The following is a 14,358-nucleotide window of genomic DNA, read 5'->3' on the forward strand; positions in this document are numbered from 1 at the left end:
AAATCAACCTGTAAATGCATAACACTTCACGAGTGTCACCATCGTATTTATGTTTACAGCAGGCGGACTGATTGCTTCCAAAATGATCGTGGTGTTATCCACCACTCATTAAAAAAAGTAAGTTTGATAGGTGAACACAATTTATTTATTTACTCGTTTTTTTCTGGCGTTATGATCAGGACTGATGATGAGGATACGGTGTGATCGCATGTCGCTGGCTTTGTTTCCACTCTTTACTTATTTAAATAGTCGTTACAGGTGGTGACGGTTTGCCAGGTGAGGTAACTGGAGAAGGTGCGTGACGTCACCGTGGTGCCTCCTCTTGATCCTCTCATCAGATAGCTGTTTAGTTTGTCTGTGTACACAGTATGCTGTATCTGTCACTATGGAATATAAACCATCAATGAAGAAATAAAGTCGTGTTCACTGCAGCGGTTTTACTCACAAACACTTAATGAAAACTAAAAATCGTACTTAGTAATATAGCTGCACACTGTAGAAGATTATTTGACGTTATAGCTGATGATAATTGTATCAGCTGACGAAGAGCGTATAGTGATCACATCACGAGAGAGTTGTGATGGTTTTTCCTCAGCAAGAACTTTACTGCAAATGTTTGAACAAAAACACAATCACTGGCACAGGAAGAGATTCAGGAGAGTAGAGAGTGCAAAGTATTAAAAGCATATAAATGTGATTTATTAGATTAATACCCATGCATTATTGTAAAAGTCATCACAGTGAACAGTGTGTACAGTGTGATGAGAGGGCATGTGAGCCCTTGTTGCTGTACTTTATCTCCTTGGAGCAGAGGCTGCATTTAGCATACCCTGCCTGGTCATTTACATTTTTTATTTAAGGTGTTTTAGACTGTCTCCTGGATGGGAGGCTCATAGCCATCGGCCCTCTCCACCTTGGCTCCGGTGTCATCACCGGTTGGCTTTGCAGTGCTGGTGGCTCCGCCCTCACCGTGGAGCTCCATCAGTTTGCCCACTGCAACAGAACACAAACAGCTTTTAACGAAAGGTTAAGGAGGACACTGGCAAATTTAAGCAACTGGATGTTTGAAGTGAAAACTGCAATGATGCTGTAATGACATTTCATCCATCACGCCTCAAAGCCCATTCAGGATTTCACCTGGAAACCAGTGTGAGCAAATCCTTCCACACAACCAATGAAAACAGAATGGTTTTCTTGCAACACCAGGTGATCTCAATGGTTAGTAATCAGGCGATCATCTGGGACCAAAACTGTTCGTCATCATGCGTTCCCACTGATGGTGGAAAATAAAAACAGCCCGTGTTACAGCCGTGCATCACTTACACTCAAACTTGGGCTTTTTCAGCATCTTGACCTTGCGAACGAAGACGTTGTGTAGAGGGTAGATGGACTGGCAGGCCTTCTCAATGTCCTTACCAACGCTGTCAGGGATCCTGAACACACCAATCAACACATTAATGCAAAAACACTTTCAACACAAGTCTGCATAAACTGACATAGAACTACCCCCTTTTAGACGACCAATTGTTTTTCTCTCAATAGACAAAGCATTTTTATGCGTTTTGTTCATACTGAATAACATATTTCCAAGACATTTATGCAACATATCTCTGGTAAACAAGATTTAAAGTGATGCTTTTGTGTGATTCTTTGTGGAAAAAACAGTTTTACAGCCAACTAATCTATTAGTTAACAAAATCATTCGTGCGTTCGTCGACCAAGAATGTATTTGGTCAAAAACAGCCTTAAACTGGCATGTTTAACTGAACACAAGGAAAATCGCAAAAATGTCACCATCGACAAAATGGGCAATTATCCATTAGTAACATTTAATCAGCTAAAGCCACGACGCTCTGTAAATAACTAAATGTAATAGATGTTTGACATTTCTATGTCAATGCAAGCAAGCCACTACTGCCATTAGAGGCTCCTCTTGAAGCAAATAAGAATTACATTTTGGCAAAGCTTCAATTTCAAAGACTTGTAAGTGTTTTAAAATACTTTTAACAAATGGTCATTCAGCTGCACATGACTTACATCTTGTTGACAACTTCCTTCAGGTCATTGCTCTGAACCTCGCGGGTCATGATCTCCATCATCTTCTTGCGGATCTGACGGACCTGCTGGTGCTGGGCGTAAGACGTCTTTCTGATCTGGTTGGTGCGCTTCTTTGTGAAACCCACGCAGAACAGACGCGCAGAAGGTAGCCGTCGGTTGTCTTCACATCCACATGGGCTTCAATCATAGTCTGAGCAGAAAGAACAAATGCATTCTGGTTAGACTCCATCGGGGGAAAAACTACACCACAGAATACCCTATCTACGTTAAACACTATCCAAAGTATTACTGGAGATATTTCTTGAGCACAACATAGCTTAATCTCAGTGCTTTCAAAATAAAACTCTTCAGAACTCTCTTTAAGTGCATGGACGTATACAGATAAAACAAATAAAATATCACGACAAAATATTACTGTGTGTTAAGCTCTTGACTATGTATTGTAGATCTGGAATAACTATAGTCTCCAATATAATATGGTAATCCATTTTGTCTCTCTGTGAAAAGGAGAGTTTTAGCTGCACGGTCGTCTTCATGAGAACTCTGATCAACTTGATTTCCCGCAAAATCGCAGAGAGCGAGAGCGGGTTGTGTGTCATCTCCGGATGTCAGCAGCCAATCACAGCGCTGGATTCTCCGAGTCCGTCTCCTATTGGCTCACAACTGACTACTGCTCTGTTGTTCAGTACAAATTGAAGGAGTCCACACCGACAATAAATTACAGATAGATAATCAATAATTACATCCACAATACTGTAAGCAGCTCCGATATCGAACGATATTTGTGACTGTGATTTGTGAGCCTCAGGCAGACGGAGGTTTGTTTTCTAGTAAACAATGCTAGCATTGCTAGCTAACTAGCCAGCGTCTCGTCGCCTCCTCCTCATCTCCATGGGTCTCTCCCGTTGAGTCTGCCAGGCTTGAGCTGGAGGCAGCGAGGCTAACTAATTAATGCCATCGGCCAGGGTGGGTTGCCTTTATTTACGCCCAATGTTTACGAAGTGTCGATTGTCGGATTTTTTTAGTTCGTGGTCTGAATAAACGAATCGCTACTACGCTGAAATACCAAGCGAACTAGCTAAACATGTTAGCATTGTGCTTTTAGCAGAGCTAGCTAGCGCGACTGCTAACGCGAGTGTTTGCCAACTGGCTAACATGTATTGCCATCATTTGTCCTGTGATAATGTGTATGTATGTGTGTTAATATGTGCCGTTGTTTCTCGCGCAGAACTCAGGTCATATTATTATGAGTGGGGCGAGTTGCAAAGCGAACGGGGCCGTGTACCCCGCCTCATCCGCGATGATGAACTCTGTGAAGAAACCGAAGATGGAGCAGATTCAGGCCGACCATGAGCTCTTTCTGCAGGCCTTTGAAAGTGAGATTTTAACACTCTTCACTTTGTTATACTACTTCTCCCCCGTTTTTATAACACCAGAAGAACTTTTCCCTGCAGGCAACAGGTGACCCGTTTAACTTTACGGTGACTTATTTTGTTTTCAATGATTGCTAATGGCTGACAGGCCTCCCTAGTTTATCTGGCACTCTGAAGGCAGCTCCTCATATTGTTTGTCTTTAACGAAATGGATCTCATGCTAACTGTATTTCAGTAGCCGTTATCAGACTACAAAACACGTAAATTGTTTCTTATATTTTGAAATCTTTTTAAGTTGGTGGGTGTCAGCCACCACCTGTTAACACCCCTTTTTATTCGGGATGTATAATGCGATGATCTGGATTTATTTGTGACACAATCAATCGACTGACAGCAGACTGCTGGAGGGGAGCACTTTGTAAACCCGAGATCAGACTGTTTATTTTTTGTACTTGCTCACATGTGTCAGATTTAATTGGGTTCATTGTAAAGTTATCCTGAAAACATAGTGACGTGATGTAAATATCACAATTACACTTTTTTCTTTTTCTATTTCCAGAACCAACTCAGATATACAGATTCCTCCGCACAAGGAATTTGATTGCAGTAAGTGAACTACTGGACTATATTTTCTTTTCAGTCAATATATTGATTAGCTAGCCCACTAAAAATGAGTGATTTGAATGGATTCCCTTTCTTCCCTTTCCAGCCCATATATTTGCACAGGACGCTCACCTTCATGTCTCACAGAAACGGCCGATCAAATGCCAGAAGGTATTCAGATGATGATGTTCTGAATCAAATATTTGTTTTTTCCGCCACAGTTTTAATGATTTCATTCTGAACCTGTCTTGACTTGTAATCCTTCCTCCCAGGAAAACCTTCAAAGTGGATGATATGTTGCAGACAGTGGAGAGGATGAAAGGAGAGCAGGATTCTCTCAGGTAACACGGCTCCGCCTCTTTCTTTTTCTTTTTATTGGCTGGGTAGTTTTTAGGGACTAAGACATCGGAGAAACCGCATTGACATAATTTATTACCATTCGTATTAATCACTTTGTATTACCCGACCTTCACCTGTGCATTTCTCTGTTGATTCTTCAGTTTGTCATCACATCTACAGTTAACCTTCACTGGGTTCTTCCATAAGGATGGTAAGCAGATTCTACTCAAGTGCTTGTGTGTAGCATATCGGTGCAAAGGGGAATACTTACAAATGGATCAAAAATGGGCTGAGTAAATAAGGTTTTTTTTCTTTCTTCTTTTTTAAACTTCTAGTCATACTGTTGTTACCTGGATAAGACCTTATTCTAGTGTTGAGAATCCTGGATATGTTACCCGGAGTACTCTAATAGAAACCTGGATTATTGTGGCAGGACATTAAGGCCCTTATTCAAGTCCCTGATCCTGTTCCTGAGTGGCTGATGTGGTGAGAGCTCAAGGCCCGACTGCACACAGATGATCAGATGACTACGAAAGTCACGTGATGCTTTAGTTTGATGTTATCTGGGATTTTGTTGTGCAACAACAAATGGACACTAGGATTGACACCCTTTTGTTTTTGTTTTTGCCGTACAGAAAAGCCATCTCAGAATTCAGAAAATGAACAAAACTCTGTGTCCTTAGAGGTGCTACTTGTCAAAGTCTGCCATAAAAAACGCAAGGTAAAGTCAAATATTTTCGAGAGTCTGTCGCTTCAGCAGCAAGTAATGAAATCGTGCTTACTAGTGGTTCTGTCTTGTCAAATTTAAAATTGGTGATATATATTTTTTCCAGGATGTCAGCTGCCCGATAAAGCAAGTGCCTACAGGTAAAAAGCAGGTGCCTTTGAATCCTGACAGTAACCAAACCAAGCATGGATCCTACCCTTCCTTACTGGTCTCCAGCAACGAGTTTGAGCCCAGCAACAGCCACATGGTCAAGTCCTACTCGCTCCTGTTCAGGGTGTCGCGCACGGGGCGGAGGGAAGCGAATGGCCTGGTCAACGGAGAGGCCAACGAGAACATTGGTAGGACAAGCCCCATCCAAGCCTTTTCTGTTTAGTTTTTGCAGCACAAGTACAGTTTGGGATGAATTAACAGTTTGTTATGAGATCAGAATAGGTCGACTATGAGCAAGCTGCTGGTCGCTGGTCTTCGTCTGGGCACAGCATCTGATCAATAATGTGAGATGTAATGGAAACGGTTGCTGGTTCTGAAATTAAGTTTCTCACTCTATTTTGTGTATTTTCGTTCTATTTTTTTTTTATGCAAAGATGTAATCGAGCCTCCGAGTAGAAAGAAGAGAAGTTCGTCCCACAAAGAGGCGGGAGAGACCACGGAGACCTTTGTTGCACAGATGACTGTCTTTGATAAGAACAGGTGTGGTTTCCATTCAAGTTTTAGGATCACTTCCTTGCCGTTCCTTTGACTCGACCTGTAAAAGTCCCTGCTCTTGATTTGCTCTGCAGGAGGTTGCAGCTGTTGGACGGGGAGTATGAGGTGTCAATGCAAGGGATGGAGGACAGCCCCGTCAGCAAGAAGCGAGCTACGTGGGAAACTATTCTGGATGGAAAAGTAAGGGGGTGGGTGGGGTTTGTTCATGTGTCTGCATGAAGCACCTGAGGATTTTTCCTTCTTTTGGCTGCATCCGCATCAAATCCGGCGCCTGATTTGATGCGGCCGCAGCTTCAGGCTCTCTTTCATATCTTCAGGATTCGTTGTCCTCACCGCTGATCATTCCTCTTGTATGACGCTCCCACAGAGACTGCCACCATTTGAGACATTTTCTCAGGGACCCACATTGCAGTTCATGCTGCGTTGGACAGGCGACGCCAGCGGAAAGTCCACTGCCCCCGTGGCAAAACCCCTTGCTACGCGCAACTCGGACAGCACCAGCCCCATGGAGACCCGAACCAGCAACCACCGAGCTGCCCTCATGAGTGAGTCTGAAAACGGCACAGGGTAGCTTTGCCTTTTTTAATTAAAGACCAGGCTGAATTAGAAATATGCCATGATGTGGGTGATTTCTGTCAATGTTCTTGTGTGGAAACATCATCTTTTGCTAAAGTCCTTATATTACATTTAGTCCTGTTTTACATTTAAGAGCAGGAGGCAGAAGCTCGATGGGTCATATATTGGTGTGGGATGATCTAATTTTCATAACTGAGTCTGTCAGAAGTCATAGCTGTTGAGTCCTTTTTGAGACACGCACTTGACTCCACGAATGCGCCGGCAACATGGCGGCCACTGTTTTGAACAAGTGCCCCCGAGTCATGTTTCTGTGCAAGTCATGAAGTATGTATGAGCGTCAAGCAAAATGTTTGTACGCTGCATGTGAGGAAATAGGAATAGCATGAGTCGCTACCGAACGTCCTGTCATTTGAAAGTCTGTTTGGGCAGAATTCTTTAAGCCTAATTCATGAAGGAAACAAAAAAACAAACTACAGGGTTGCTTACTGTAGACGTAAGGGAGAAGCGGGGTCAAGTCTCAGCTCTCACGGTGCTGTGGTGGTCATTCATTGTGCAACAGATAAACATTCAATTCAACTGAAATATGTTTTTTAAATCCATCACTGATGCAGCCCATTTGTAAACACTCAAATACATGAAATCCCTCCTATTACATTTCAACTGTCGTGGTAGGAGGGAGCCCAATATGTCCTGTTTGAATGCCAGAAAGTCATTCAGTTAACAGGGTGTTGTAAATGTAGCATGTCTGAATAAGGGCTTTAGCAATAGTGGTGTGTGTCTGCGCCCAGAAAATCTAACATTTTCTGGGCGCAGCGGTGCGATTTCTAAGTTTTCCCCAAATACATGTTGAATGTCTCAACTCGATTTTGGAGATTGTCCAAGAAATAACCTTTTTCCGTCTGTTCCCGTCAGCAGTGAAGGAGTCTGTGAGCACCGACGTTCAGACGAAGAAAGAGCAGGTCCTGTGTGAGCCGCGGCAGAAGCTCCGTATATTTTATCAGGTACGCTGCACCACAGTAAGAAACGCAACTGGGCTTGGGGACACTGACTTACATGAATCCTCTGGCGAGGGGGCTGAAATGCATAATGTCTGTTTGTTTTTTTAAAACATGTTTGGAATTACTGTCACATTTGTAGGCCGTAGAAAGAAAAATGTTCCTACATCTGCTTTGTGACTAACGTCGTCTGTCCGTGTTCAGTTCTTGTACAACAATAACACGCGTCAGCAAACAGAGGCAAGAGATGATCTTCACTGTCCCTGGTGTACCCTGAATTGCAGCAAACTCTACAGCCTGCTCAAACACCTCAAACTCTCCCACTCCCGCTTCATCTTCAACTATGTGGTAAGGAACCGAGTGAGTCGCGTGTCTTTCAGGCAATGTTGAAGTCTACAAACGTAAAAGTTGAGGGAGCGCAGGAGCTTTGGTCTCCATTGGGTGTGTGTATATAATGGAGATGTTCCAATATGAATTTATTTCCTTCCTGGTACCCATTGTGACTAACTTTGGCATTTAGTGCAGGGTTCCCCTTAATCGTAAAGTGTCTGTCCAATTTCCAGTAGAATTTCACTGATGGTTTTTGTTTGTTCTTTTTAAATGTGCAGCCTCATCCCAAAGGAGCCAGGATAGACGTGTCCATCAATGAGTGCTATGACGGATCGTACGTTGGCAACCCTCAGGACATCCACAGCCAACCCGGCTTTGCGTTCAGCCGCAACGGCCCAGTTAAGAGGACCGCTGTAACTCACATACTGGTCTGCAGGTACGCCTGAACTCATTGCCAGACAACGTCATTAACTTGTTTTGAATGAACTTCAATGAAGCAGTGATCTGGGTTAGAACTTATCTAGAACAGGTGACTTATACAAGAATATATCATGCAGAAACCAGTTTTGAGGTTATTACTGCATCATTACATCTGATCTCTGACAAATGAGAGCAAGAAAAATTTGAGAATGCCAGTGTTCGTAGTGCACAAGCAGGATCTGTTGTCTGTCGCCCGTACTCCAGGCCCAAGAGGACTAAACCGAGTCTGTCCGAGTTCCTGGAGACCGAGGACGGAGAGTTGGAGCAGCAGAGGACGTACGTCAGCGGACACAACCGCCTCTACTTCCACAGCGACAGCTGCATGCCGCTGCGGCCGCAGGAGATGGAGGAGGACAGCGAGGACGAGAGGGACCCGGAGTGGCTCCGAGAGAAGACCGGCACGGTGAGAGGCCCTTTGCTCGTTGCGTCGTCCTCTCTCTGGCTTCACTGTTTGAATTAAGTTGTCCCACCGCTCATGGAGACGCCCCTTAAAGGTCAATGCCTCAAGTTTCCTCTCCACTTAGTGACGCAAACATAGAATCTCACCCTCCTTTATTGGGACTTGATGTTAAAGTTTAGTTGAGACTGACATGAGGAAGCATTCTGTGACATTTTTAAGGAGAAGAATCTACTTTACATCCTGTCAGTGTGCAAAAAGAGGCCTGAGTAGCTTCATTGGTTTGACAATACAGTTAACTTGGAACACAACGTACACTTCAGCTTCTACTATAATGCAGCGTGCCGAGATGTCCTGCTAGTGTCGTCTTAATATATATATTTTTAACTACCTATTGTATGTTTCTGGCACTCTGTAAATTGAATATGAACTTACTGTACATTGTGGCATTTGATGTGCTGTTGTATCATTATAGTAGTTATATTTCTAAAGGTACCACAGGCTCATGATAAGTTCCCTATAGAAGTATTCTAATGATACAACGGCTGATAAAATACCACAAAGTACAGTAAGGTGTATAGTGACCGTACTCTCCTTTTTGCCATTTCGATCTACTCTTGTGTCTACCAGTTTAGACAGTATTGTAATATTCCTACAGGGAGTAATATTGGATCATGCTGTGTAGTTTATAGTGACCATATTATTCACATATATTACCTTTTTTTGTTTTCAATGTATCTATTGCTTTAGGAGTCTCTCTTTATGCTGAAATATTTATGATTTTATATGTTTAATAATGATTGATAAACTGTACGAACTACCGCGATCAGACTCTCAGTCTTTGAAATGGAGTAGAAGTGGTTGTGTGAGTGTTTCTGCAGTGCCCAGAGAATGACAGGGGGCTAGGGGGGTTTTAGCTTTGAGTACTGATTTTGGTGTCGGATTACCATGGCAACAAAGGGTCAAAAGCATTTGGGTCAGCCCTGCTCCCCATAAATAACTAAAAACTGCTGCCAACACGGTGCTCTTGTTCGGCTTCTTACACCCGTTCACAACACTTCTATCACTTCAGTGTTGATTTCCTGCACCTGCTAACACGACCTGCTGAGTAGTGTCTATCGGTATTACAGTGAAGTCGCTCTCGGGGCCAACAGGAAATGCCTAAAAGGAATCGGTGGTCATAAAAATAGTTCCATTGCTCTCAAGACACAAGGTTTCAAACATGACACGCATTGTACCGTTGGGCGCCACGGGGCCGTGCTAGTTGGCTCCTCTTCGGGGTTGCGGTAATACTGCGTCACCATAATTATATCTTAATTTGTAAATACTTTGTTGTTGTTTACATACAGCAACTGGATGACTTCACCGACGTCAACGAGGGAGAGAAGGAAGTGATGAAGCTGTGGAACCTACATGTCATGAAGTACGGGTACATGGGAGGTCGTGAACATTCCCGCCTTCCCTCCATTAAATATTCCTGATGCTGAGATTAAAAGCGGTGGCGTGGTTGTGTAATGTGGATATTTACAAAGCTTTTATTTTGATGAGGTAACTTTCCTGAACTCTGAAGAGAGGAGAAGAGGGTTTGACTTTAGAAAAGGAAGTCAAAGCCCTTAGAAGTGCACTTGTAATCTCTCGTATGTCTGACGGAGCTCAGTTTAGTCTCATATACAGGAGTTGTACTACATTGTAGTCCCTGCTACTGTCGCCCCATCCTACTTTTGAAACTCTAAGCTCTTCTGTTTCTCCGTCTTCCACTTTCCAGCTTCATCGCCGACAACCAGATGAATCAGGCCATCATGCTCTTCGCGGAGAGCGTCGGCCCTCACATCGTCCGCCGCAACCTCTGCCGCAACTTCCTCCTGCATCTGGTCAGCATGCACGACTTCAACCTGGTGACCACCGCCACCATTGACCGCGCCATGGCCCGCCTGCGACAGATCCAGGAAGAGCTCCCGGACGCCGAGGAGGGGGAGGAGAAGCAGCAGGACCAGACTCTGGCTTCAGCGGCAGCCTGCAACGGCAATGCCATCACCTCCACTGGGGGGAAACAGGGCAAGAGGACAAAAAGCGCACTGACGGACTGATGTAGGACGGATGGACCAACGATTGTCGGTTTTTTGTTTTTCTGTTCTTGTGTCCCCCCCCCCCCCCCCTTCTTCATTGAACATTATCAACCCTTTGGTGCTTAGATAGGTGCAAGAACCGGAGGATCTGACCCGAAGTAGGCTAGTACACAAGGTAAACAAGTTTTCGGAACTTGACAACTGAACCAAATATGAACGAATATAAAAAGTGAAACATCTACACAATCCAGGGATTTGAGGACTGGCTGATGTAAGGCGAACCTACTTAACATGCATTTAGTAGGAGCCACTGAAGTGTCTGTCTTTGGGTGAGGGAGTGAACAAACAAAGAGTCCTCTGATGTGTCCGCGTCAGAGACCACTGCATCCAGACTACAGTTAAAAATGTACTTTTTAACGGCGCTCTTGATTATTTTGTACACGTACACAATAACCTTGTTGAGATCTTATCCTTTTAGCTGATTACTTTTAGCACTTGGTGTGTTTGTATTTAGAAACCGTACTTTTTTTATTTTTTTGCTCATGCTGCGCCAGATGTTCAATGCAGCGTTTCCACTGCCGTCAGTGGAGAAACGTCAGTGGGTTTGATATCACTGTTGTGACTGGCTTTTGATTTGAATTGCATACATTTGCAGTAAAAACCTACACGATTGGCATCAATGTCTAGAGTATCTAAAGCTCGTGTTAGGACCCCCGACATGGAGCGTGGGTTTTGCTGGTAGGTTGCCATGACAATAGTGATATACTGTAAGCATTGGATCCCAAACAAGAGAATAAATTCTGATTGGGGTCCGTGCTAAAAAACCCTACTTAATCACCTCTAAGCCTTCTGGCCTGCATTGATGATGGCTCAAGGAAAGCCGGGGAAATCAACTTTTTCCAAATATTTTATTTACCCAAACAACCAGCAGCACGTCGTCGTCCCCCCCCATCCCTATTCGACCGTGTTGCAATTGCAACGTGTTTTTTTTTTTTTTTTTCCTTATGTGTTTTGCAAAGCTATTGACAGAACTGTGTTTACGTGTAATCGCATCAAATGTTGAGCCGTGCCGCGTTCTGAATCCAATAATTAACAGATTGCAGTTCTTCTCTTAAAGCAATATGCTGTTTATTCGATGGTTGGCTTTCTGTCCGTCTGTCCTGTTAGGTGCAGTTTATGCCAAAGGCGAATATCTTCACCAGTCTCTTAGTTCTGTATATTATTTAGCCTCTTTTCTTTTGTTCGTTCCATAGCAGTAGTGTTTTGTAGTTTCATCCGATTTCCCTTGTGGGAAAACCAAATTACCAATATATTTTTCCCTCCTTTGCTTTTCATGGAAGGTTTCTGTATTCATCTGGAGAAAGGGAGACATATTCACCATTATTATGAAAAACACCCTGTTCAAAATTGTTTCCTGTACACTCTGGCTAGGGGGACTTTTATATTTAAAGAAATAAAATGAATTTGTCCTTATTCGCGGCTGTAATGTTGTAGCCATTTTGGACTCTTGCATCATTACACTCCTTCATGGTCCACTTGTCTGAATGATACCATTCCTTCCAGGCTAAAACCTGTTTATAGATTTTATATGAACAATTCATGCCCCACAAATAAAAAAAATTAAATTTATTTCATATGCGGCATGAAATATTTGGTTTTTACGTTTTAGATCTTTTTGGTTGACAAAATCCAGACCAGCATAACTTAAGTCACTTACTCACTTTTTTTTTTTTTCAGGCTTTTGACCGCATCACACTATCATCACCAGATTGAGTTCAGACTATTGTTTTCAACTGTTGAGGTAAAGGACCGGTCAAGTCAACACAAAACTAATTTAATAAAAAAAAAAAAGGATCAGTTCACTAATTTTGCTGAAGTCCTCTTAATGAGCATTCAAAATCAGACCTGTTTTTATAATGAACGTTCACACAAGGCAGCACTGAATATTTCATGCTAAATGAAACATTGAATCTCTCTGATGGATACAGAGAGCAAAAGGGTTCACGAGTGCAGGCCTTGCAAATTTCCCAGCTAAAGGGAACAAATGCTCCATATGCTGCCGAGTTGTCTCTTGTTTGACTTTTTTCTTTTTTTAATGGTTCGTAACGAAGTTCTTCTGCTTCAGAGTCTGTCATTTCCCAAAAAGTGTCAGGAAAGCTTTTCTCTTTCCGAGTCAAGGAAGTTCACACTGCACAGTTTGTCCAAGAGAGTTGATATAATTCCAGCCAAAACTCCTGAGTCTTTCGTGTTAATTTGTTCAGTCAGCAGCTCTCTCTTCTGGTGACTGAGGACGTCTTGACACAGTTGGTGCTATGATTAAATGTGGGTTGTGTTGACAAAGGTACCTCTACTATCCCCTTCATTTAAAGCCTGGGGCCAGTAAACAGTCCTGGTGGTTACTAATGGGGAGGATGGAAGGGGATGCTCCGTCTTCCACAGTTACCCTGTGACGAACACATTGAGGTGGGTCACAAATGTAAAAAGCTGATACTGGTCATGGTGGTAGTGAACGCTTTAGACCATACATTTCTATTCCCTGTGCTTCAAACTATTCTTTCAAGATGGATCTTAGTTCCATCTTTAGTGTCAGACACCATGTAGATCTCAATGTCTCAATAAAGAGCATTTTAGACATGACAAGCTGTTTTCTTCGACCTAGGACAACAAAACTGTTATAAAAAATACATTATACTGTCAATATTTGATATAGTGATTTATAGTTTTATTTTGTATTTTTTTTCTACTCTACATTTACTGTATGTTCCTGTCTTGTGCAGTACCTTGCCTGTATTTTATAAACATTCATCTTAATGTTTATTGTATTGTATTGTGTCTGTAGCTGAAAGTATGAGGAAGAAGAAGGCTTTGAAAGTTGAAGTATAACAGGATTTTTAAGATTTTCTCCGTAGAGATCCCATTCAAAAGAAAATTGCAAAAAGCTTAATTCAAAAAGTTTAAAGATTACAAATATGAAAAGTCAAAGCACCCCTCTCATAAAAGAGCTGAACATTTTGATATTTGAACAATTTCTGTAGCTTAAACAAATTTCAGAAGTAGTGATATTTGTAGTAATAGTTGTAGAAGTTGTAGTTGAAGTAGAAGTATTAGTAGCATGAGAATAAGTAGTAGTAGTAGCAGTAGTGATATTTGTAATAGTAGTAGTAGAAGTCACAGTTGTAGTAGAAGTATCATTGGTAGTAGAAGTATTAGTATTTAGAAGAAGTATTAGTATTTAGAAGAAGTAGTAGCCTAGTATCAGTAGTAGTAGTAATAGCTGTAGTAGTGGTCATAGTATTTAATATAACAGTAGTAGTAGTCGTAGTAGGAGTAAAAGTAATGGCAGTATTTGAAGTAGCAGTAGTAGTAGTACTAGTAGCAGTCGTACTAATAGCTGTAGTAGTATTAGTACTGGTAGTAGCATGAATAGCAGTTGTAGTATAAGTAATAGTAGTAGTGGTAGTAATAGCAGTAGTGGTAATAATAATATTGATGGTAGCAGTAATAGCACTAGTAATAGTAGCAACAGCAAAAGTTGTAGTAGAAGTAGTAGCAGCAGTAGTAGTAGTAATACTAGAAATATTAGCAGCAGTAGTAGTTGTCGCAGTATTAGTAAGAGCATTCATTATTTCAACAAAAAAGCCTAATTTTGAGCTTAATGTTTACATAGTTAATCCAGTCAATCGCGAACACCTGTGTTCCTGAAGCCATT

General features: G+C 42.2%; 1 protein-coding gene and 1 pseudogene across 4 annotated transcripts; one reads left to right on the plus strand and one right to left on the minus strand.

The window, feature by feature from the left end:
- Nucleotides 1-840: 840 nt before the first annotated feature.
- Nucleotides 841-2,584, minus strand: LOC306784460 (small ribosomal subunit protein eS1-like; annotated as a pseudogene). The gene is made up of 3 exons (XR_013773166.1): nucleotides 2,038-2,584; nucleotides 1,324-1,433; nucleotides 841-993 (listed from the first exon to the last, which is right to left on the minus strand). The product of XR_013773166.1 is annotated as a small ribosomal subunit protein eS1-like (transcript).
- Nucleotides 2,585-2,741: 157 nt separating this feature from the next.
- Nucleotides 2,742-12,122, plus strand: suz12b (SUZ12 polycomb repressive complex 2 subunit b). Of its 3 annotated transcripts, none has more exons than XM_079278455.1 (17): nucleotides 2,742-3,024; nucleotides 3,287-3,434; nucleotides 3,991-4,037; nucleotides 4,141-4,205; nucleotides 4,307-4,375; nucleotides 4,535-4,584; nucleotides 5,009-5,094; nucleotides 5,207-5,438; nucleotides 5,685-5,790; nucleotides 5,880-5,985; nucleotides 6,173-6,350; nucleotides 7,294-7,382; nucleotides 7,581-7,724; nucleotides 7,985-8,142; nucleotides 8,391-8,589; nucleotides 9,933-10,006; nucleotides 10,349-12,122. In XM_079278455.1, the coding sequence occupies exons 1-17, from the start codon at nucleotides 3,010-3,012 to the stop codon at nucleotides 10,668-10,670; spliced, it is 2,088 nt and encodes a 695-aa protein (XP_079134581.1). In that variant the 5' UTR covers nucleotides 2,742-3,009; the 3' UTR covers nucleotides 10,671-12,122. The 3 variants fall into 3 exon arrangements, with proteins under 3 accessions (XP_079134581.1, XP_079134582.1, XP_079134583.1); XM_079278456.1 differs by having other exon boundaries at nucleotides 7,297-7,382; XM_079278457.1 differs by having other exon boundaries at nucleotides 2,751-2,813.
- Nucleotides 12,123-14,358: the final 2,236 nt, after the last annotated feature.

Source organism: Melanostigma gelatinosum (genome assembly GCF_949748355.1).
Source record: "Melanostigma gelatinosum genome assembly, chromosome: 11".
In the NCBI taxonomy this organism is placed as follows: domain Eukaryota; kingdom Metazoa; phylum Chordata; class Actinopteri; order Perciformes; family Zoarcidae; genus Melanostigma; species Melanostigma gelatinosum.

Bases quoted from the DNA above. Each gene is read 5' to 3' on its own strand.
- suz12b (XM_079278455.1), top strand. The intron at 8,590-9,932 runs GTGAGAGGCCCT...GTTTACATACAG, and splicing joins TCCGAGAGAAGACCGGCACG to CAACTGGATGACTTCACCGA. The intron at 10,007-10,348 runs GTACGGGTACAT...TCCACTTTCCAG, and splicing joins TGGAACCTACATGTCATGAA to CTTCATCGCCGACAACCAGA.